Source organism: Sebastes fasciatus, chromosome 19 (assembly GCF_043250625.1).
Source record: "Sebastes fasciatus isolate fSebFas1 chromosome 19, fSebFas1.pri, whole genome shotgun sequence".
Taxonomy (NCBI): domain Eukaryota; kingdom Metazoa; phylum Chordata; class Actinopteri; order Perciformes; family Sebastidae; genus Sebastes; species Sebastes fasciatus.
The window spans coordinates 25,399,364-25,423,350 of record NC_133813.1 but is presented as its reverse complement, the minus strand read 5'-3'; the positions used below and the strand labels follow the sequence as shown (position 1 = coordinate 25,423,350).

At 38.4% G+C, this 23,987-nt stretch overlaps 1 protein-coding gene across 2 annotated transcripts in view; it reads right to left on the bottom strand.

Moving 5' to 3' along the window:
* dym (dymeclin) overlaps positions 1 to 19,583 on the bottom strand; it is a 78,669-nt gene extending 59,086 nt beyond the window's left edge. The window contains exons 1-8 of one of the 2 annotated variants that reach the window (XM_074618515.1): positions 19,332 to 19,583; positions 15,886 to 16,116; positions 12,494 to 12,546; positions 11,674 to 11,767; positions 9,368 to 9,504; positions 6,689 to 6,761; positions 3,375 to 3,500; positions 1,758 to 1,897 (exon numbers count right to left, since the gene is read on the bottom strand). In XM_074618515.1, the coding sequence (XP_074474616.1) occupies positions 1,758 to 1,897; positions 3,375 to 3,500; positions 6,689 to 6,761; positions 9,368 to 9,504; positions 11,674 to 11,767; positions 12,494 to 12,546; positions 15,886 to 16,025 (763 nt within the window). In that variant the 5' untranslated portion in view covers positions 16,026 to 16,116; positions 19,332 to 19,583. The remainder of the gene's footprint in view (positions 1 to 1,757; positions 1,898 to 3,374; positions 3,501 to 6,688; positions 6,762 to 9,367; positions 9,505 to 11,673; positions 11,768 to 12,493; positions 12,547 to 15,885; positions 16,117 to 19,331) is intronic. The other variant, XM_074618516.1, reaches the window with a different exon arrangement.
* Between the last annotated feature and the right edge of the window lie 4,404 nt (positions 19,584 to 23,987).

Here is a 23,987-nt window from a genome sequence, read left to right as displayed (position 1 = left end):
AATGTGCACTCTGCCTATCCCCGATGACTGTGTGCATGTACGAGACAGAGCGACGGAGAAAGAAAACAAGTGTTGTTTCTGAGCTCTGAGTATAAGAGCGCTTGTGTCTTTGTTGGTCTGTGCGTGTGTGTATAAGGGAGGCGGCTGCAGACAGACAGGCTCTAGGGGATTACAGAACAGGACAGGGCACCATAACTCATCGGGCCGATCACTGGCCACAGACAGACAGGCTGGGTTGAATGCTGATGGCTCACTGATAGGAATCTGCCACCAACAACCGACAAAGAGCATTTATCTGTGGGGGGAAACCCGGCCCTATTCTCACACTCAAACAAACATGCATTCAATACACACTCTCTCGCACACACACACACTCGCACGCACACACACACACACACACACACACACACACACACACACTCAGAGAGCACATTACCAGTCTGATACACACACACTCTGTTCATTTTTGACTCATTACTTTCATCCTCTCTCTGTCAGCATGGCTCGCACTTTCACTTCTCAGATTAATCATATTTCTCAGGAAAAAACTGACATTCAGTTCTCTTTTTTTAAACTGTCTGGCTCCTATTTTTGTAATTTCACCATCCTTCCTATAATTTCTGAGGATGTTTCTGCTGAATTTTGATGTAGGGGATGTAGCAACATCACTACAAAAAAAGTGCAAAAGGGGCAAGCAACAGTGACCAATCAATGAGAAAGATGTTAAGTTTGCACTTAACTAACTGATAATAATTAATGTTGAATATGAATAATGAATAATGATGTGGAATTATTTCTTATTTCATGGGCTATTTGGGGATTTATACATTGTTATTACATACTTGTATATATAAAAACCAAAGTATTCGATAACTGATTTGGAGGTCAATTACCATGGCAACAGTCGAAGCTTCGACGCATTCGGGTCAGCCCTAAATATTAGGTTGATTTATCAGTTAAATGAAACAATCTCAAAAGGAAAAAAATCACTTTCTGATGAAACAGCTCACCAATCGTTGTCCACACCAAGGCCATAACCTGGAACTAGCGGTCCTAACATTGCTTCATTATAGGGGTTCACAAGCCAAAAAGGTTGGGAACCACTGATGTAAGCCATAGTTTGGAAGAAAACACACATTGACTGCATCCAAAATGTTCAGTAATTCAATGCAATAAAAAAAAAAGAAAACTGATGCTGGGTCTATGTTAAACCAGGATGTGGCTTTGCAAACTTTAATACAAAGTTTAGGTAACCATTTACAATATTTAATTTAATATTTGCCTTCAGAAAATAACGGCAAAAAAAACAAAACCACAAACTAGAATAACCCCCTTGTGGTTGTATGCCTCCGCCAACCAGTCAAGTTTCAGTTTACATCCTTGTCGGTCCAAAATTCAAATCAATTCATCTTTTTATCCTATTAGATAAGTGTGTGATATTGTCATAATTTGCATATCAATTCATGACTTATAGCCAACAACATGTTTTGTGAGGTCACAGTGACCTTTGACCACCAAAATCCAATCAGTTCATCCTTGAGTCTAGGTGGATGTTTGTGTCAAATTTGATGAAATTCCCTCCAGGCCTTCCTGAGATATCGCATTTATGAGAATGGTACTGATGTGATACGTACTGTACGTACGTATGTACAGACGGACAGACAGACAACCCGAAAACATTATGCCTCAGGCCACGGCTGTCGCCGGCACGGAGGCATATTTTTTATTCGTGTGTGGATGTGTGTGTGGACTCTTACTTGCCACCCCTGACGCCAGGCCGTAAAGCAGGCCTCCTTCGGCTTTGGGCTCAAAGATGTGGGTCGCTGGAGGTGGACATTTCTCCTGCCTGATGAAGTTATAGAGCAGGGTCTTCACCATTCGACTAGTTAAAGACAGACTGGGGAAAAAGAAAGACAAATGGAAAGAGAGGTTTAAAACCAGGAAACCTTAGAGCACGCTTTCTTCGGAGGAGATATAATATGTGAGGTCTTCAACATTTTAGGAATTATAAGAGTGTTTATAGATCACTGAAAAAAAGGTTTCAACTAGGGCTGGGCGATATGGCCTGAATCTTCTATCCTGATACAGGTCATTTCATATCTCGATCTTGTTTACTGATTACAAATCCTACTCATTCTGCCTTTATAAGCTGTTCCTCACCTGCTCAACAGAAACATCAATTCTATCCGACTTCATACAACTGAATTAAGAATATGAACAGAATCATTTGAATTATTTTATCAAACCTAGAGAAGAAAAATAAAGTTCTTAATGTCAACTCATTATCATTGCCTCATTATCTGCCACTAATGCGAGTAGTTAACAATCCAGTCACAGTGTAATAAAAAGCACAGCCCAGACACAGGACTTGTTCTTACATGTGCAAGCAGGTGTGTGTGTGTGTGTGAGTGTGTGTGTGTGTGTGTGTGTGTGTGTACACCCGGACAGACTGAGCTCCTATTCTCCGTCCACAGGTGTCCGTATCAGGTGTCAATTTGAGACTGGACTCTTCCCTCATCACATCAGCTCTCTCCCAACGAGTGACATGCATGTAATTGGTGGTGTCCAATATCCAATATCACTGTTTTTCTAGTTACACGCAGTTTTGCTTTTTCAACTGACCAAATGGTGAAACCATTTTTAGATGTTTTGCCACTATCAGCTACTTGGAAGCCTTTCTTCAGCTCAGTGGCAATTAATCCAAAGTGCTCTCGTTTGGCGCTTATGCTGCGAGAGCCCTAAAAGAAAATTACTTCCATCCTCTGTCCACCCATCTAAACTGCACTACTAGACATTTATCTGCATTTATTACTATTCAAGATAATAATGAACTAAGGAAAATTGTGTTCAAAACATTTAAAAGTAGTTTATGGTTATCATCATTTAAAAAAAAAAAAAAAACGACGACAAGGTCACAGTGGAGATAAGTGTCATGGTTTACTAAATATGTTTCCCTTTAGAATCAGTTGAATGACACATGAAGACATTGTTTGGAACATGATGAGATTGTCTGGAAGCACAGAGAGTATCAGAGTCTGGATAGATAGAACAGTAGGCTGGATCAGATGGTGACACATTGGATTGGAGAAGATCTAAAATGATCTGGGCCTGCGTTCAAAGACGTCGTTGACAGATTGTGGATGACCCAGTTACAGAGGCAAAAGAGAGTAAACGCGTAGAGCATTCGAAATGTTTGGAAATTATTCCACCTTTCTGTGTTTGGTCTTCTATTTTTATGCAACCTTGGTTTTGGGGTTAATGTTAGCGCTAAGGTCTTGGTTAAGTTTCGCAAATGTAGTTTTAATAGTTACTGTTTGGTGTATTAAGTTAATGGTGGTCTTCAGACGAGTATAAACTTGTGTGTGTTTTCTCACCATCGTCCCTTCATGATGTGCTGGTAGATCAATCCATCTCGGAGGATGTCTTTGTGGAAGAGTTGGTAGGAGAAGAATACCAGCAGCGTGGTCACCGCTTCAAACAGGATGCTATAGGTGATGTCACTACAGGAAAACACAGACACATGTAGAGTTAATGCAAATAAATCATAATCTCTTATAACAACTTCAAAAGGTATAAATTAGGGCTGTAAATCGATTCAAATATTGAATCGCATGATTGTTAATATATATTATTAACATAGTTAGTCACGTAAATTAATTAACCACATTTTTTATCCGTTTAAAGTGTACCTTAAAGGGAGATTTATTCACATATCTAGAGGTCAGAGGTCAAGGGACCCCTGTGAAATTGGCTATGCCAGTTTTTCCTTGCCAAAATTTTGCGTAAGTTTGGAGCGTTATTCAGCCTCCTTCGCGTTATGAGCCTACTTCTCACTTGATTTATTACCTCAGTGAACATTGTAAACATGAGTTTATGGTCTCAATCGCCAGTTTCAAGTCTTCTTCAACACGACATGATGTTCATTTAGTAAATTATGGTCCCATTTAGAGTCAAATAGACCATAAAGCAGGGGATGCTTAAGGGCGGGGCTACCTTGTGATTGACAGGTCGCTACCACGGCGTTGTCCGGTCTGGACTTTAACCCTTTCAGTGTGTTTTCTGTTCATATAAGCTAATTATAACCCTTTTGGGCACCTAAAAAATGTCTTACTCAGCGTTCGGTTGTACTTGGCTCCAACCTCTTGTGTCACTTCTGGTTGCACAAAGAAAGGTTGTATGTGTGGACAAATAGGGACCAACTCTGATTTAAGAGTCACTATGCATCGTCTGCATACCTGGAAAAGTGATATAACAAACTACTGACATCTATCTTTCTTGTGAAATGATTCAAAGCCACAAAAGGTGCAGAAGTCTGTTTAAGATTCCCATCCAAACCAGGCGCACGTACAGAGGAAATGGGCCGACAGCCACAGAGTGGTGGAGGGAAGAAAAACAGGTAGAAGTCTTGAAGCTTGGAACAATGAATAATGTTGGAATGCTGAATGCATTTACACAAGAGCCAGAGTTTGATGTCCGGAGACAACAGAAGAGAAGGAGAGAGAGAGAGAGAGAAAGTAGGCTGGCTGACAGAGAGAGGAGGATCAAGAATGACACAATACAGACAAGATGCTGCGTCAAGGAAACAGCAATTGTCAGTCATGTTTCTGTGAACTTGTTTTGACACTGCAGAGGAGGATTTTGTCCACAGAGACGTACATACTGTATCTTTGTCTCTCTGCGACAGACTGAGTGGCAGGCGGAGATAATTCCAGCACTGATGAGTAAACACACTGAAATAATCACTCATTAAAGCAGAGAGTGTTAGCGTGCACGCCGCCCACGGGGAGTAAAGGATGATACCGTTTTCCAATCATTATGTTCCCTCCTCTCCCACTCGTTGGCAACGCTCCTGATAAAAACTTTCAGTCCTCTTCTTCCTAAACAACAAACATCTTTTAGTCATATCCTCTTCCTTTTTAAGTTGTCCCTTTGCTCATCACGCCGCCAGCTCAGCGGTCCAGCACGTCAGTCTGGCTGACGACTCTGGGAGTGAAACACATGGACATACGAGCCTAACCTTGTTCCTTAATGGATTTCAGCTCCTCTTGGTTAGTGAATCAAGGAGCGAATGAGCAAGTGGAGCACGCAAAAAAGAGTCACCCATACAAACTGTTTCTCATTAACTGCTCAGTGACGAACATCCTAGACACATTAACAACCAACAAACAAGGAATAAAAACAAGGAATGAAAACTGAAAGATGGGCTGGGCTGAGAAACGGCACAAAAGTCACTAAGACTCAATGTTTTCGTGTGAATATTTTGCTGTAGGGCTGGGCGATATGACAATATATTACATCAAAACAATAGAAAAATGTCTCAGGGCTGTCAAAGTTAACGCCATAATAATGCGTTAACGCAAATGTGTTTTAACCCCACTAATTTCTTTAACACATTAACGCAACTTGCAAATTTTAGGTCTCAGTTTTAAAACTTGATTGAATAGTGAGGAGTGATATTAGTATCGTATGAAACTAGAAATCATAAGGTTTAGTCATACTAGCTTGTCGTGAAGAATGCTAAATAACGCTCCAAACTAACGCTACATTTTAGCAAGGAAAAACGGGCATGGCCATTTTCAAAGGGGTCCCTTGACCTCTGACCTCCAGATATGTGAATGAAAATGGGTTCTATGGGTACCCACAAGTATCCCCTTTACAGACATGCCCACTTTATGATAATCACATGCAGTTTGGGGCAAGCCATAGTCAAGTCAGCACACTGACACACTGACAGCTGTTGTTGTCTGTTGGGCTGCAGTTTGCCATGTTATGATTTGAGCATATTTTCGATGCTAAATGCAGTACCTGTGAGGGTTTCTGGACAATATCTGTCATTGTTTTGTGTTGTTAACTGATTTCCAATAATAAATATATACATATATTTGCATAAAGCAGCATATTTGTCCAGTCCCATGTTGATAAGAGTATTAAATACTTCACAAATCTCCCTTTAAGGTATGTTTTGAACAGATAAATAATCGTAATATAATATACGATATATACTGTACTTGAAGCTGTTTCATGTTTACTTTTATTTTCCATTTTCATATTGTAGGCTAAGCCTACATTTTATTTATTTTTTCTCTATAATTTCACTAGGAACCGTTATGTGGATTTTGCACTAAACTTCTTAAATGAGAAAATACTCCCAGTACTTTTCATTTGTCAAGTATACAAAAATAGGCTTTACCATGTGGTTATTATTATTTTTTTATACGTTGTTTTTTAATTTTTATTTACTTATTATATCTTTATTGTTTACTTGCTTATTTAGTATATCTTGTTTTGTTTTTCGCTGATGCCTCTTGTTGTTATTCACTGTCCCCCTTTGCTGCTGTAATCCTGCAAATGTATCCGATCCGGGACTAATAAAGGATTATCTTATTTTATCTTATCTTATTTCATATAGACTATTCATTTATTGAATTACCATAAAACATGCTATAATCACCATCGCCATATCGCCCAGCCCGATTATGCTGATAATATAATGTCAAACAAGTGATCTTGAACAATTAGCACTGGGACATTAAAAAAAAGAAATCCCTGTGTGGGGAGTGTAAAATGTCACTTTACATTGTTGTATCCGAATCAGACTTGCATGTGTGACCTTTTTAGTGTGTGTAAGACACAATGGGGTGTTTAATTCAACCTTCCTCTCACACGTAGAAACGAGGGAGATACTTACAGCAGGGGCACTTCCACGATCAGGTGGATGAGGTTGGACAACAGCTCCTCCAGGAGGTCCTCGCTGCCTGTTTCTACACAAGAGGGAGTTATTATAGGAGACATATATGGCAGCTCCCTGTTGATCGTCGTCTCTCTTTGCTCTGCTCCTTCCAACTCCCACTATACCAATCCCCCTCTCTATCCTCCCCGTCATCCATATTTCATGCTCGCTGTTCAGAGGAACGGCATTGAGAGAAATTAACTAATTGGGATAACAGGATTTCTGCAGGGTTCGCAGAGTTAAATTTAAGACATTTTTAATACCACATAGAATGCAATTTAAGACCTGTTTCACGATCATATACCGGCCAAAGCATTACGACCAGGAGAGACGATATGGCCTGTAGAATTATTTATTATTAAATCATAGTTTCAGTGCTTCCCAGCAGTATAGAGCAATAATTCCTAATGATAGAATTAATCAAATTAACGCGACCTGGACATGGATAAGCGGCAGAAAATTAATGGATGGATTAACCAAATTAATATGATTAATTCATGTTAATGTTATTGCTAAAAATTCACACTTCCCATTATGGGATGATGAGTTTCCTAGCTACTGTAGTGAGCGGTGGTGACGGTGCTTCCTACAGGTCTGATGGTGCTGAGTGAAGCTACAAAAATAAGGGTTGAACAGCCTCGTGCGAGCACGATCAACTGTCGCAACAACTCCCCTTTTTTTGTTAACCCATTTGTGCCGGCAACTGAAATTTAAAATTTCCTTTGTTTGGAAGTGTTCTCTGGGCTTGCTTAAGCACTAATGTTAAGACATTTTCAAAATTGTTTGGCTGAAAAGTGAGTTTTTCTTATCATGCCACTGTATATCTAGTCTTTGGGCACATTTTTGTAATAGATTCCCTCATATTTTAGGAAAAGAACAGTAGTCCCATGTACTCAAACACTAGATATAGTATGATAAGAAAAACGGCTGTATCTCAGAAACTACAAGGAGCACAATCAAGTATTTGGTATCTATGAACTCATAACAAGTTGAATATCAAAGATATGCACACATGTGCAGTTTAAAAAATATTGGTAACACTTTAGAATAACCAGCATTTATAAGTGGTAAATTGATAATTAATTAAACTTAGTTAATAGTTATTTTACTGTTAACAAACAATGAAATGATAATAATAAATATGTATTAATTATTAATAATGTTATAATTGATGTTATTTTTGCACACATTATAACAATTTATATTTGATATATATGTATTTGATAATGATTAAGATAATATTTGTAAACCTTAAAAGAAATTGTTTGTTAATGGTTAATAACTGGTTTGTAAACCGTCTATAAACATTATTTAGATGGCTATAATAAAGTTGCAACAGATGATTATACCTTTTTAAATTATTAAGAAATATAGTTAAAACAAAATATGCTTTGTAAAGCATCTATAAACATGATTTAGATAGTTAATACTCAGTTAAATATTGGTTTCTGGTCCATCTATCTATGTAATGTTTATAGATGTTTACAAACAATTTCTTAAAGGTTTACAAATCCTTTGGTAATCATTAACAAATACTTATCATAGTATATAAAATGTTATAATGTGTTAATAAATAGCCTACCATTGTAATCAGAATATCATTAACATCTCTTATCAGTTATGATACAATATATGATTTATAAACTAATTATTTCATATTTCACAAACTACTGATAAAATAACAGAAATTATAGCATGACAACAAATTAGTAAACATTATTAATTATCATTTCATTGTTTGTTAACAGTAAAATAACTATTAACTAAGTTTAATTAACTATCAATTTACCAATTATAAACGATGGTTATTATAAAGTGTTACTTATAGTCTTTGGCACAAACGGATTAATAGGTGTATATTATGTCTCTCGACAGCCAAACAATCGGACACAAGAACATTTTATAACTAACATTACTGTCTAGTACAGACAGTAAGACTTCTGCAAATTACAGTTTAGACTTTTCTGTACTGTGCTCAACACTTTTTAAAACTTTTCACGACCTGCAGATACCCTGGATTATCTTCTCTTTACCACTGTCAACAAGCTGTAATTAGCTCTGTATCATTTTGCAGGCGAGACCACAGAAAGATATTTTTATAACAATCAGCCAACACAGCAGATTTAACCCTGTAAGATCTGTGGGGAGCTGCAAGTGAGTGAGTGAGTTTTGTTTCTGTCTTTGTGAAAATGTCTCAGTTCATGATACAAATGTGTTAAACCAAAAAAGTGTTATTTACATTTATGGAGGTCGTCAAAGAGGGCTTATTTAGAGACTTGCCTCAAACAAGGCTAATGTTTGAGGAAGATGTGCAGTCAGACGCAGATACAGCCTTTCATTAACAGAGTCTCTCAGAGACAGCTGATCCAGGTCAGTAGCCAGGGGTATCTGTGCTAAATTAAAAAAAAACAATTTCTTATCTCTCTTTAGGTATGAAGGGAAGCATTACACATTTGACCCTTGTGGCTATATTCTAATTTCTATTTTGTCTCAGACAACACAGCTGCTAGTCACTCCATAGTACAAAACGAGGTGTTCACTGTGAAGTTGATTTCTTTATCTAATTTGTGGCCCCACTTCAATCTCCCTGTGACTTCCTTTTTCAAGAATCATCAACGTGTGATGGATGGAGCTCACCTCCGCAGGAGCCTGGCGCCCTCTCCTGGTAGGAGAACTGTAGGTGCAGCTCTTCTTCACTCATCTCCCTGATGAACACCTTGAGCAGGCAGCGAATCATGAACAGTGCGTTGTGGGCCTGCCAGATAAACAGCTGACTGCGGAAGAGAAACAAAACAAAAAAGGACATCATGTTCAAGGTCAAAGGGAGTGACGGAAATAGATGTTATGAAGCGACTGGGTATGTGCATCTGGGATATGTCGTACATTTACAGAGGAAAGCTTGGCTGATGACGTATGTTCCTGGTAATATGTTGCTTCAAATGTTAACAGTTACACATATTCATTCAAGAGTTTCTCGACATACACACTTGGGATTAAAGCCCTTGTGTGTTTTTCCTACTGAAACTAGAACACTAACACTAAAGTTAAAGGGGAACTTCAATATTTTTCAACCTGGACCCTATTTTTCCATGTTTTTGAGTTTACCTGACAACAATTTCTGAAACTGGTCCAGTATTGAGGTAGAGGCTGTAGACAGCAGCTGCTCACAGGCTGCAATATGGAGCTATTGGGGCAAGCTGGCACCGTCATTTACGTCCACTAAAAGTGTTTGTTTTTGCCATGACAGGCTCTGATTGTTATTATAAGTGTCTGACATTATGGCCAGTGTCTCACTAAAGGAGAAAGTCTCGTTGTGAAATCTGGCGAGGTGACGTGTTGCCTGAAGACAACGGTGTGATAGTGGAATACTTCCAAGGTGGAAACGTGAGTGATGTGTTGGAGTACAGAAAGCGACGCTTAGTGTTATCTTAAAATATCTTCAATGTCACAGCTGAATATTTAGATGATTTCCAAAATGTGGATGAGGTCTTTGAATTCGATGACCGCCCGTATTTATTTGAGCCAGAGGATACGGATATTCAGATTTCACAAGACTTCTCCTTGAGCGGGATTTGGACGCAATAACAAACAGACCGGATCACGCTAAATGTAAGAAAAATGTTTAATTTCTCTGTAGGGTCCTTTCCAGAATGTTGTCAGACACTTATAACAACAACAATTCTAACAATCTGAGCCTGTCAGTGGCAAAAACAAGTGTGTTTAGTGAACTCAGCTCGTTTCACGGCTTGTCGGTTGCAGCGTTATCGCTCAATACTGGACCAATTTAAAAAATTGTCACAAAAACACGGGAAACAGGTTGAAAAATGCTGAAGTTACACTTTAATTTCCTCATGGCAAATTAATTAAGCATCACGGCCACTGACTGAGCAGAACCAGTGGATCATACTTTGAACGAGGGTCACATTCAAAGTAGTGACCCTCTAGTGCTTCTCAAATAATGACACTAGGCATGGGACGACGTGAAAATTTCATGTCACGATTATCCTGGCCAAAATACCGTAACCGTGATTCTGTTAGTTCTTACATGATATTTTTCAAATCAGGCTCTATTTTTTCACTTCTCTACACGGAAGCAAAAAAAGCTAGACAGCTTTTTCATGTCACTCGTGAGGACATTCACGATTATCGCGATAATGAAAATTCAACGCGATCAACTTTGAATTGTGAGTGTTTTTTTATCGTCCCATCCCTAAAGGACATCCCTTATGGCTTTTGAGTTACTTTACATCATTTGCATCATCCCCCGGTAATATTTAAAATGGTGATGATGAACAGTTTTCCCATAACTGCAACCTTCACTTTGTCTGTGAAAATATAAACTGTCTCCTTCCCCATAGCATGTAATGATGTTGCACAAGTTACTATACATTCACACAGAGACAAAATTGGAACAACGTTGGTGGAAAAACAAATGAGGAGGAAAACAAGAAATGATTGGAACCATCCAGTGCAAGCCACGCTGTTTCACAACCACTAAACACCAACACGGGGGAGTGTCTAATCAGGCCCGCAAATTGACAATTTGCGCATGCCAATTATGTTGTTTATGGGACAAAACCTGTTACGAAATGTGAGAAAAATAGATGGGAGTGGATGGGGAGCGATAACTCCGACCTCTAATGATGTTTAATAGAGAATGAGGAGTTCCCACCCAAAGCATTTTGGGGACTTTTTGGGCAGGGTCAATCTCTGGAGCTTGGCAGCGAATGCAGGATAATGCCACATGTGTGGATGGTTATACCTCAGCAGTTTTCTCATGGGAAACTTCAACCACTTCAGTGTTTCTCCCCCTTGTAAAAAATAAAGATTCCCTGACTGCCTGTGATCAAACAATAACTAGCCTGCACTCCCGCACAGCCAACACTGACATGCACCGGGTCTATCATTACTGACACAGTCATCCGAATAGTTCCCATACTCACTCTTGGCATTCTGTAGAGATTTTCAGCTCTTTGGTTCTTCCCAGGAAAATTCTCACAAGAGAGCCAAAGTTCCCCGATCTGGGATTGTTTTCAACTTTGGAGAAGAAAAAAAAAGGGAGGAGAGAATTTATCAGCAGCATTACACAAGATCCAGAAATGTCCTTATCTGATAGTTTGGCATGCAAACAACAAAAAGAAACAAATGTTTATCTTTAATTTAAAGGTCCCATATTGTAACAAGTGAGATTTTCATGTCTTTTATATTATAAAGCAGGTTTAAGTGCTATATAAATACTGTTAAACTATCAAAACGCTCAATATACGGAGAAATACACACAGCCTGTATTCAGAAATTGTGCGTTTGAAACAAGCCGTTAGGATTTCTGTCAATTTGTGATGTCACAAATATACAATATATAGATCATTACACGGTTTTCAACGTAAACATTCTGAATGTGTCCCAGCTTATTTCCTGTTGCGGTGTATGTAAATAACATCAGCTGACAGGAAGTAAACATGGACCCAAACTGTTGCCTAGCAACGCAATTCCATTGCTATTCCATTGAAATGCGCTAAAACGGAGCGTTTCAGACAGAGGGTAAATACAGGTATATTCAGGCAGAAAGTATGAGGAAAATTATGTGTTTTTTTAACATTAAATCATGTAAACATGTTCTACTAGAAACAAAAAATACAAGTATGAACCTGAAAATGAGCATGATATGGGACCTTTAAACTCTGGAGAAGTTGATATTCATTGGGATCAACGTATTGACCAGTACATATATCATTTATGTTTTTAATATCATAGGCAACGTACTGAGGATCTTGGCGAGGGGGATGACAGCCTCTTCCAGTAACTTGGAGTCTCCACTGGTTTAAAGGGGAAAAAAACAGCGAAGAAGAGAGTTAGAAAGAAAAGGAGAAGATACTAGAGCTGCAACGATTAACCGATTAGTTGTCAACTATTAAATTATTCTGCAACTATTTTGATAAATAATCGGTTTAAGTCATTTATTGAGAAAAAACAGTCTCTGATTCCAGCTTCTTAAATGTGAATATGTTCTGGTTTCTTTCCTCCTCTATGACAGTGAACTGAATATCTTTGAGTTGCGTGGACAAAACACAACATTTGAGGACGTCATCTCGGGTTTTGAGAAACACTGATTGACATTTATCACCATTTTCCGACATTTTATAGGCCAAACATCTAAGGGTTAATTGAGAAAATAATCAACAGATTAATCGACAATGAAAATAATCATTAGTTGCAGCCCTAGAAGATACTTAAAAGATATGCAAGTGAAAATGGATAAGAGGGGCTGATTGCTTGTAGCATCTGCCCTCTGTTCTCATGCTACAGTAGAAAACTGCAGTATAACCAAACACCAATAAGATTCAAATAGATTGTGTCTGTATTGACAGAAAATAGACATTTTAAGCTCTATAAATGCCCGTCAAAGACTGAATGAGATGTACAGTGACGTGTTAGGATGTACAGCACAACTTGTTGTCATATTCTTACGACCAGGGGTTCAAAGAAGTACTCAGATCTTTTACTTAGGTAAAAGTAGCAATACCATAGTGTACAAATACTCTGTAAGTCCTGAATTCAAAATGTTACCAAAAGTAAAAGTACTCATTATGCAGAATGGCCCATTTAAGAATAATATATATTATATTATTGAATTTTAATTATTAATGCATTAAAATGTACATCGGGTTACTTTAATGTTGAAGCTGGTAGAGTTGGAGCTTATTTTTTATACACTGCTGGGTATCTTGTGAATTTCACCAAGCGACCAATAAAGTCCTATCTTTATCCAATCTAATACATGATAATTCATTTTTTTGATGATATTTTTTGCATTATTAATCTGAATCTGCAAAGTAACTTAAGTTATAAAATAAATGTAGAGGAGTAAAAAGTACAATATTTGCCTCTGAGATGTAGTGGAGTAGAAGTATAAAGTAGCAGAAAATGGAAATACTCCAGTAAAGTACCTTAAAAATGTACTTAAGTACAGTGCTTAAGTAAATTTACTTCATTCACTGGTTATTACCAAGTATATATATTTACTGGTTTATTAGATCAATTGGAGGCATTTGTGGTTTATATTATGAACTAATGCTTTGTATACATTTTGATCAGTGTAAAGTGTAGAATCACTTTCCTTTCTGGTAGATAACTGTCAAAGTGCCGTCATGTCAATTTTGCAAGTAAAAAACATCTTTCTCTGCCCTCTGGATATTACTGTGATCATCAAGCAAAAAAAAACGTTTACATGAGCCATAACTGGGAGGACCAGCTGGGTCACATTAAGGCCTTTAAAGGAATAATTTGACATTTTGGGAAACTGATTATTCACTGTTAGTCAAAGATGACATGCTATCTGAATTAGGGCTGCTCAATTAATCAAATTTTGATTGAAACCGCAATATGTTCGAGTGCAATTTTCGTATCGCAGAAGGCGCAATCTTTGTTAAAGTTGAAATATGTGTTAAAATACAATTTTAAATTAAATATTGTCGTGCTGCAGATATGTCCTGGCCCACACATCATATTCTACAGACTTAACAGAAAACACCTTTGTTTGCTACAAATCCCCACAAAAATCACATCATAATCATTTTAATAGGTTTTTCAATGAAAATTATAATAATGATGTAAAAATGATAATTCTTTCTAATATAAAATCATAACGCAATTGCAATATCAATCAAAATAATCAAAATTAGATCTTTTTTCAAAATCTTTCAGCCCTAATCTGAATATGTCAACTTTGGCTTTTGGAACTTATGATGGGCATTTTACAGACAATTAAACAAGACAGATTAATCAATCACGAAAGTAACACTCCTGTTTTTTGTGTTGCCCCCAGTGCATATATGGTGTGTTGACTTTGTGTGTTTATGTCTTGTATTTGTGTTCAAATAAACAAGTTAAATCTTGGATTATATAAGGAAAGCATAATGCAATAAGGAGCAGGATTAGTACACAAGTGCATATGCTCTGTTAACAACTTTCCAGAGATGAATGACTGGAACTAGATGAATAATATGTAAAATCAGGCAAAGTCCAGTTGCAAGAAAGAATGCAGTGTCCTTACTTCTTAACACTATTTACAGAGGAACTATCTATTCTCAGATGAGCAGGACAATGACCGTGCTGGATCATGAGGTTGAGCTCTGCAAACATCCTGTCTACAGATTAACATTAGATCCTGGTTGGAAATCTTAGAGGACTTTCTCATTGGACAGGCTGTGTGCTGTTGGTAAGCAATACTATAACTCTTGAGTAGATGCTTGGAGAAATTTGTCAAATACAGGAATTTTTAAGAAGCTGTAAAAGGAGTCACTAATATTTTGTTGTCCTCTAAATTTTTAAACACACCAGCTATAAAACTTTGATGAGAAACACTTCCAGGAAGATCGATTTTCCACCAAGGCAACTAAGGTCTGCAATTCAACGTTGCAACTGTAACGATCAATTTCAACTCCAACTAAGCTACTAACACTTATTCTCATTACCAGTGATTTCTTTTGTTTAAATTAAGTTGAATATTCTTCTTATGATTTAGTCTATAGGCTCTTGTGAAAGTGCTTCACCTTAGTTTGGCTAAAAATCCTTAACACAAGGTTCACTTAGTAGCTTTCTCCTGAGCTTTCAACTGCATTTATTTCATCATCATCATCATCATTTTGAGATGTGGCTGAAAGCTCCGGAGAAAGCTAGCAAGTGGACCTAATCTTAGTAATTATTTGTCTAGCAAAGTATTCACTTTATAATGATGTCAAACAGAGTAATGTGCATGAAATGTTTGGTACTTCAACTTGATAAATCCCTGTGGTGCTGTCCTCGAACAAAGAAATTCTTAGTCGACTAACACTCATATGATTTTGTCGACTAATCATTTAGTTGATTTAATCGACAGATCTGTAAAGTTTCTCCACACATCACTCAAAAGCACCACTTTAAATCTTGTGTTTATTAAAAATATACTTATAGGTTTCTTGGAAATAAGTCATTCAGCAAGAAAAAACATAAAAAAAGACTAATCGACTAAAGAATTCTTCCAAAGCGACCGATCAGTCGACTAATTGACTAAGAGGGGGCAGCCCTAAATTCCTGACGTTAATATGAATCTTGCAACATTGTGGCACATAATCGGACTCGTGTCCTACAGAAGCTTTCCATGTGTGTTTATTTACCTGCTGGTGGGACTGATGAAGGTGAAGGAGATGAGCTGGTTCCAGAAAGGATCATTCTCAGATATGGAATCCGTGCCCACCAGGGTCTTGAGGCTGGGGTTATCGGACAGGTCACTCACCTGGCTGGTGTTGGCTCCCATCTCTCTCTCTCTCTCTCTCTCTCTCTTTACTGGCTCCACTCAGCCAGACTCACCACTCTTCACTGCTTCTTCACCAGGCATATGCCAAATCCTGGGGCAGAGGAAATGCTTTAATCATTGATGGCATCACAGATAATGAACAACTGTACTACAAACACACTATGGATGTCTAAGCCACTTAACAGAAAGGCTTTCAAGGCTTCATTCTGCCACAAAATTAAAATGTGTAGAAGAGGGCTCCCTGGTGGCCGAGGGGTTTAAGGCGCTGGCCATATAACCTTATGTCATTCCCCATCTCTTTCTCTCCCCTCATTTCCTGTTTGTCTGTGCGGTCTACTCTCCAATAAATGCATAAACCCGCTCCCCACAAAAAATGTTGGAATGCTGGAAAGAAACTTATGAACTTTATCTTGATTTTCCTTGATTTGAAATGTCCTGGCAAATATAAATCATCAGCTCAACACAAACAGCACATCTGCCAATTGTGTTTTTTACAAAAATAGTGCATAACATTTTTGAGGGATCTATTATCAGAAGTAGAATATAATATTCATAACTATGTTTTCATTAGTGTATTATCACCTGAAACTAAGAATTGTTGTTTTTGTTAGCTTAGAATGAGCCCTTCATATCTACATAGGGAGCGGGTCCTCTTCACGGAGTCCTCCTTGTTGCTCCACCATGTTTCTTCAGTAGCCCAGAACGGACAAACCAAACACTGGCTCATGTTTTTACGTTACCTGAAGGCCCTCGTAGTTCTCCGACACGCATGTGAAACTGCGGTAATGTGAGCCGCAGAGAGCGAAACCGTGGTACCGCCAGCCGGCGTCTCACTCCTGTTTCTCCTAAAGTATTGTAATTATGGTGAGGATGACCTATGAGCGAGGCGAACGGCGTTACCACGGTTTTGCACTCAGCATCTCACGTTACCGCAGTCTTGGAAAGGGAGGAGTGAGCGGAGGGGTACTCAGATGGTTGCAATCTGCAACCACACCACTAGATTTCACCAAATCCTACACACTGTCCCTTTAAACATACAGTCACAATATCCAAGTCAATATGAAGAGCATACTTCAGTAATTACGACCAGGCACCCAGAGTTTGACTTCTCTCTTAAATACAGGGATTTTAGGTCACTAAAATGGCTTAAAGTGGCCCTTACAAACATCCATGTACAGTAGAAAGGCCAGTGGGAGATGTAACTGCACAGAACTGAGATTCATTATATTACTTATCACTTTTAAACATAATTAAAATTCAGATTAAACATATCCTCTAAGTCAGTTTAACTAATCAATGGCAAATATGCATCCCACAGAGCAATCATGTGTGCCTTTGTTCTATGTAGACATTTAAGAAGTTAATAAACAATATATGAAGACTTGCTACAACTGGGACTGATCATGTGGATCTCTACTCATTTTTTATTTGAGTAATCCTATGCAACCATCTGTCTTTACCAAGTCCAACACATTCATTTAAAAAAAGAGGTCAAGTCTACTACAGGATGAAACATTAGGAACCAGGACGTGTGGTTGGTTTTCTTGAGATGGCACACCTTTAGCACACAGGTGTAGCCAGCCAGCCAACATCTGCCCAAGTGAAACTGGAGTACACTAGAAGCACACAGTTGTAGTAAACCACAGAGATAAGATAGTGTATACCTATATTAGTATTAATGGTAATAAAGGAAATGCACAAATCTGAGCTAAGAAGGGATAGGGATGGAGGTCCCCTCCATGGACACGATATACACCCAGCGCTGCAGGAGGAGGCCACAGAGCATCCTGAGGGACAGACACCACCCAGCTCACTCTCTGTTCAGGTGGAGGGAATCAGGACACAACCTGAGGCACCACAGGCCAGAGAGCATCTCCACTCACAGAGCACCTCTGGTTTCACAACAGCTTCTTCCCAGCTACAATCAGACTGGTGGCAAAGGACATTAAAGAGGGACACAAATCCCCCACACCTCACCTCCATACCATTATTGACACACAGTACACCTGAACTGAATGACTGTAATGCTGTGCAATATGCTGCCTTCCACTGTGGAATCCTCTGAAATATAGTAATTATTTTTGTTTTTAAATATTTAAATAAGTTCTTTTAACATGGTCATGGAGCATATATATATATACTGTATATTTGTATTGTGGGGGTATCGTTCCTATGCAGAGGGTAGTGTAGTTTATTTATTGACTACGATGAGGGAGTTTTATATTTTAATTATTTATTTATTTTTTGTGTTGAGTTGAATGTGCTACTTATTTTGTACTGTAATTACCTTATGCCTTTTCTACCTTTTTTCTTTTCTTAAAGCTGACTCGGTGTAAACTGCTCAGAATTCCCATGTACTTATAGGTGCAAAATGGCAAATAAAACTCTTGAATATTGAATCTTGAAATACAGGAATTTAGGTCGCTAAAATTGCTAAAGTGGCCCTTACAAACATCCATGTACAGTAGAAAGGCCAGTGGGAGATGTAACTGCACAGAACTGAGATTCATTATATTACTTATCACTTTTAAACATAATTACAATTCAGATTAAACATCACCTCTAAGATAGTTTAACTAATCAATGGCAAATATGCATCCCAAGTAGCAGATCAATCATGTGTTCCTTCGTTCTTTGTAGACATTTAAGAAGTTAATAAACAATATATGAAGACATGCTACAACTGGGACTGATCATGTGGATCTCTACTCATTTTGGATTTGAGTAATCCTTTGGAACCATCTGTCTTTACCAAGTCCAACACATTCATTTAAAAGAGAGGTGAAGTCTACTACAGGATGAAACATTAGGAACCAGGACGTGTGGTTTGTTTTCTTGAGATGGCACACCTTCAGCACACAGGTGTAGCCAGACAGCCAACATCTGAAGCACTAGAAACTACACTAGAAAAACACAGTTGTGGCAAACCACAGAGATGGATAGTGTATACATATATTAGTATTAATGGTAATAAAGGAAATGCACTAATCTGAGCTAAGAAGGGATGTACATGCCACCAAAACATGCTATGCTATGAGGACATGCTGATCATGTTCTTGTTGTTGTCAGACTCACAGTGCTATCTCTTTAGCTCTACCTGCTAGCTCATTTTCAAGTCTCAGAAACTCGTCAGTTTAGACTGTAAACACGGTGTCCTCGCTGACACTCACACATCAGCATGAAGTCGTAGCTAACACTAGGTAAATGACTGATTGATGAGCGTGTCCGGTTAACCGGCGGTTACTGACTGTCTGTCCAGAGAGCAGCTACCGTTCACGGCTCGGATGCTATCAGCTGACCGCTCACCTGTCAGTATCGGTGCTCGCTGTCTCCTCGGCTCTCTCTCCTCTCACAGGACGGTTAACAGACGACTGTTCTTACACCAATAAATAGTTGAGTCTATTGTTTTTTATCGGGTATAATTTCAGAAGGTAAACTCTTGAGACTGTGGGTAATATGAGACAATTAACTTTACTACTCTACCTACTGCTTTCCTCCATGTTTTCCACGTCGCCACCCCTTGCGTGATGACGACACATGGGCGTTGATTACGTCTGTGACGTTGCAGATAGAAATGGGGCCGATAGAACGTGCAGTGGTCCGGGTAGATGGTCCGGGTCTATTATGGTCTAGGTCTAGGTCTGTACGGTCTGGGTCTGGGTATGACCCGAGACCTAAAACGAAAAACAAATTCATAAAACGATTAAATTTTGTTTTTTGCAAGTTTCTTTCTGTCATCTTCTCTTTTGAATCAAAGAGCGAAGAACTGCAGTCACCTGACCCGGAAGTAAAAGCAAACATGTCAAAATAAAAGCCAAGAAGACAGGTTTATCATTCTATAAAAGTGTTACATTATTTAAAGGCCCCATATTATAAAAAAATAGATTTTCACGTTTTTTGATTATAAAGCAGGCTTAAGTCCTTTATAAATACTGTGAAAGTATCGAAACGCTCAATCCACAGGGATATATACACAGCTCGTATTCAGAAGCTCTGCATTTGAAACAAGCTGTCAGGATTTCTATCCATTTGTGATGTCACAAATATACAATATTTAGACCCTTGACATAATTTTAAACGTAAACATTCTAAATGTGTCCCAGTGGTTGCAGTGTATGTGAATGACATCAGCTGACAGGAAGCACACATGGACCCAAGCTGTTGCCTAGCAACGCAATTCAGTTGCAATTCCGTCAAAATGCGCTAAAACGGAGCATTTCAGATAGGCAAATACAGGCATATTCCGGCTGACAGTACGAGGAAAATAAAGGGTTTTTTTTTCAGACTACTGAACAGTAGCACTAAATGAATGCAGAGCTGTGGATTTTTTTTATGTTTTAGGTTGTTTTATAATTTTATTCTTAGGTATTGTCTTATTTATTGTAGTATTTATCAACTGTACTATTTATAGATTTTAAGGGCTGAGCCAGGGTAAAATGCATTTCATTGCATTTCACTGTACACTGTACTTTTAAATGCATATGACAAATAAACTTGAAACTTGAAACTTGTACCATAGGACCAGTAGCCTATTTCATGCTCCCATGCTCCAGACAGGAGTCCATTTACAGCCAGATACATAGAAAAGGATGATAAAAGGCTACTGGCTACTGTAGCTTATTTGAATAAGATTATTTCACAGTTAATAAGCAGTGAATATGTTCACAATGCTCTATGATATAGCTCTGAAAAGACACAAAGGTACACAATCCTTTTTGTTATTTATCCAGGCATGGGCAATGCAGAGCCTGGCAAATTCCCATTAAGATAATGAATGGTATTTTTTTTAAATTATTTTTTGTGATGTACTATTTAGTTGTGCAGTGTGAATTAAAAGCCTAATTAATTATATGTGGTAATCGCCTTTGTGGTCCTTTCCAGCAGAAGTCCCCACCTAATGTTATCAAATTAAATAACTTCACATTCTACAACATCATCAAGCTAATGTTCAGTTTCATAGCTGTTGTTCATTGTTGACTACATTACGTAGTCCTCTGGTTCACTCTACTGGGTGAGAACAGAACTACAACTACCAGGCTACAGCCTTCCTAGAGGAGTGCAAGGGATCAGGTGGAAGTGTCAGGTGTGTTGAAAGGAGTAGCCACATAGTGCTGCTCACCTGCCGACATAAAGAAACAACCCATAGTAAGGGTGTGAGAGAGAAAAGTGTCCATTACGTGAGAGTTCTGTATAACATCTGTAGAGACCCTCCCTTAATTTATCACACACTTCTAGGATAAAGACATTCGTGTATTAATGAAAAGAACAAAACAAAAAATCTATTTATGTAGCTATGTATGTATTTATTTATATAATTATAATGTCTATTTTTCAAACATTTGTCAAATTTGTACTTTCTTTTTGTTAAATAAGTATATGATTTCACCACTCATTGCCTCTAGAGATTACAACTCAAATGGAAAGTCTGAAAAGGGAAAATCCCTCTTTGATTCAGTTTATAACTCGTGCATGATGCACCCTGTGACAACTGGTCACAAGAAAAAAAAATTGTAGCTCTTAAAAGCTAGAGTGAAGAAACTGGTATCATATGAAACTAGACGACTTCAGGAATCTATTGGTTAACTTGTCAGGAGGGGGGATAAATAACGCGCCAAATCACAGCCTCATGAAACTTTACAACCACAAACTAGAGACCTAGAGCATTCAGAGGATGGATGGATCAAACTAGAGACCTAGAGCATTCAGAGGATGGATGGATCAAACTAGAGACCTAGAGCATTCAGAGGATGGATGGATCAAACTAGAGACCTAGAGCATTCAATCGCCGAAAAATGCAACTCTTGCAGAAATCTCCAAAAGTCAAAAGCTTACAGCATTACAGCCTCAAAGAGCCGCTAACAGAAGACTCAGTAGGCCCGGTGGTCATGGTAATCACACCAGGTCCTGAAAAAAAGGTCAAATAAATAATAGTATTAGTATATCAAATAGTCTGAATTATGTATTACTGAGTGCATCAATTTTAATGTACTGTTTTTTTGTTTTGTTTTTAATTTAAAAATAACATTGTTTATACAATTTCACAAACTTTACACAAAGGAAGCATGGAGATGAAATACACAAACTGAAAAGATAGGATTAGCCAGGATTTTATTCAAAATCTAGCACGTTCAACAACACAACAATGCAGGACATCAACAATGTAAAGTATTACACTACATGTAAAACATCATAATTGGTGAAATGTACCAATAAAAAAATATGCAAAGAGTTTTCAGTCGTCAATTTGTTGGAAGTGAGCTGCACAATATTTTGCACTAATTGCAACCTCAGTGGACCGATAGGCCACAGTCTACCAGGTCACCAGTTACAGGACATTTCAGAGGCGGCATCACTGTTTCGTCGTGTGCGGATCGGGGACCAGCCAAACTCCGACTGGGCGTCCCCCCCCTGGTGGAGACGTCCCATGCGGTAGCCGTGTTTGGCCTGTTTCCCTGCCCATGCGCGAGGCTTGGGATTCATCTGGAAATAGATGATGCAGAAATGAGTTAAAAAGCACCGTACACTGTCTGATGTTCCCACGTCTCACAAATAGTCCCAAGTAAAATATGTGAATACATTCATTTTCAAAAATGATGATGATCCAAACTAGACAGCGAGCTAAATCAACTGTAATGTAAATGTACAGGTCGTTCTCAACTGGGATTCTATCTCTGTGGATTTAAGGAATTTGTTTAATCAAACTTTTAATAAAGCTCCCTGAAATAAAGTGTTTTCCTGTGTCACAACCCATAAACAAGGCGGGATTACCAACAAGGCAAAGTGGGCAACTGCCAGAGGAGGAAGACGTACTCGGATCTTTTACTTAAAGGGACTGTTTGTAACTTTTTAAGCGTATAAATGTTCCGGGTCGGGACACATGCGCGCGCATCTGCTGTTTGTGTGGCAATTGATTTGTGATAATTAAACAAATTTGTTTGGTAATATGCACAACTAAATCACAATAACTCTAATGGCAAAGACTCTGAGGTGGCTACTGTATTTTTGCCCAATGTTGAGAACCTGTCCGGAGAGCCTGTATCAAAATCAACTTTTAATACCATTCATATTTCAGTTGGTATTATGATTCCATGGTGCATATTTTTACATAAAATCTATCCGTTTCTCACCTGAACAAAAACAGTCGTGTTCATGTGAAGAGTCTCCACTCGCTCTGACAAGTGATTCAACCAGTCCAGGTGGTCAGCGATAGACTGGGTGAGATCACCGTTGCTCTGTATTAGAAGAAAATGAACGTCAAATTAGGTGAGATCTCAAGAAAAGTGAGTTTTGATTAAACCGGTTTTTATTCTAGATGAGGGATTTATAGCATGCTGATGTACTGTACCCCGGACAAGTTGTCCTTCAGGTCAACGGCAGCGAGGCGAACATGCTCCAGTTTGTCAATCTGCTCTTTCAGCCGGTCGTCCAGCTCCTGCATCATCATCAGGCCTTCATCGGGCCTGACGCCGCCCTTATTCGCCATCCTGGGTCACAGAAACACACCTGTTGACTGAAACAGGCTTGTGGCATGAGGCCTCTTTGAATGAGAATCACAAATTGAAATGTCTTTTTAAACAATATCCTGATGCTTTCAAATATATACATATATATATAGTTTAGTAAGTGGGCAGTTTTAGTTTGTTTCATTTTTTCCCCCCAACACAGCTAAGATACAAGTAGGCTTCATCATTATCATAACACATAATGGAGATATGTGAAATGGGACACCCTGATAAGCCATCTAAAGCTTGAAAATAGGGGTCCAGACACTAAGCAGATAGTAAACATACATTTTAAATACTAACACATTGGCTGGATTTGAAAAAGTGCATTTACAACCTACAAAACACCTAAGACTAACCAAAGATCCTAAAAACTAACTCATCTAACCCTAACTACCCAGAACATGTCAGACCAATCAAAACTATTGTTACATGTCAACTAATGTTGTAGCAGCAATGC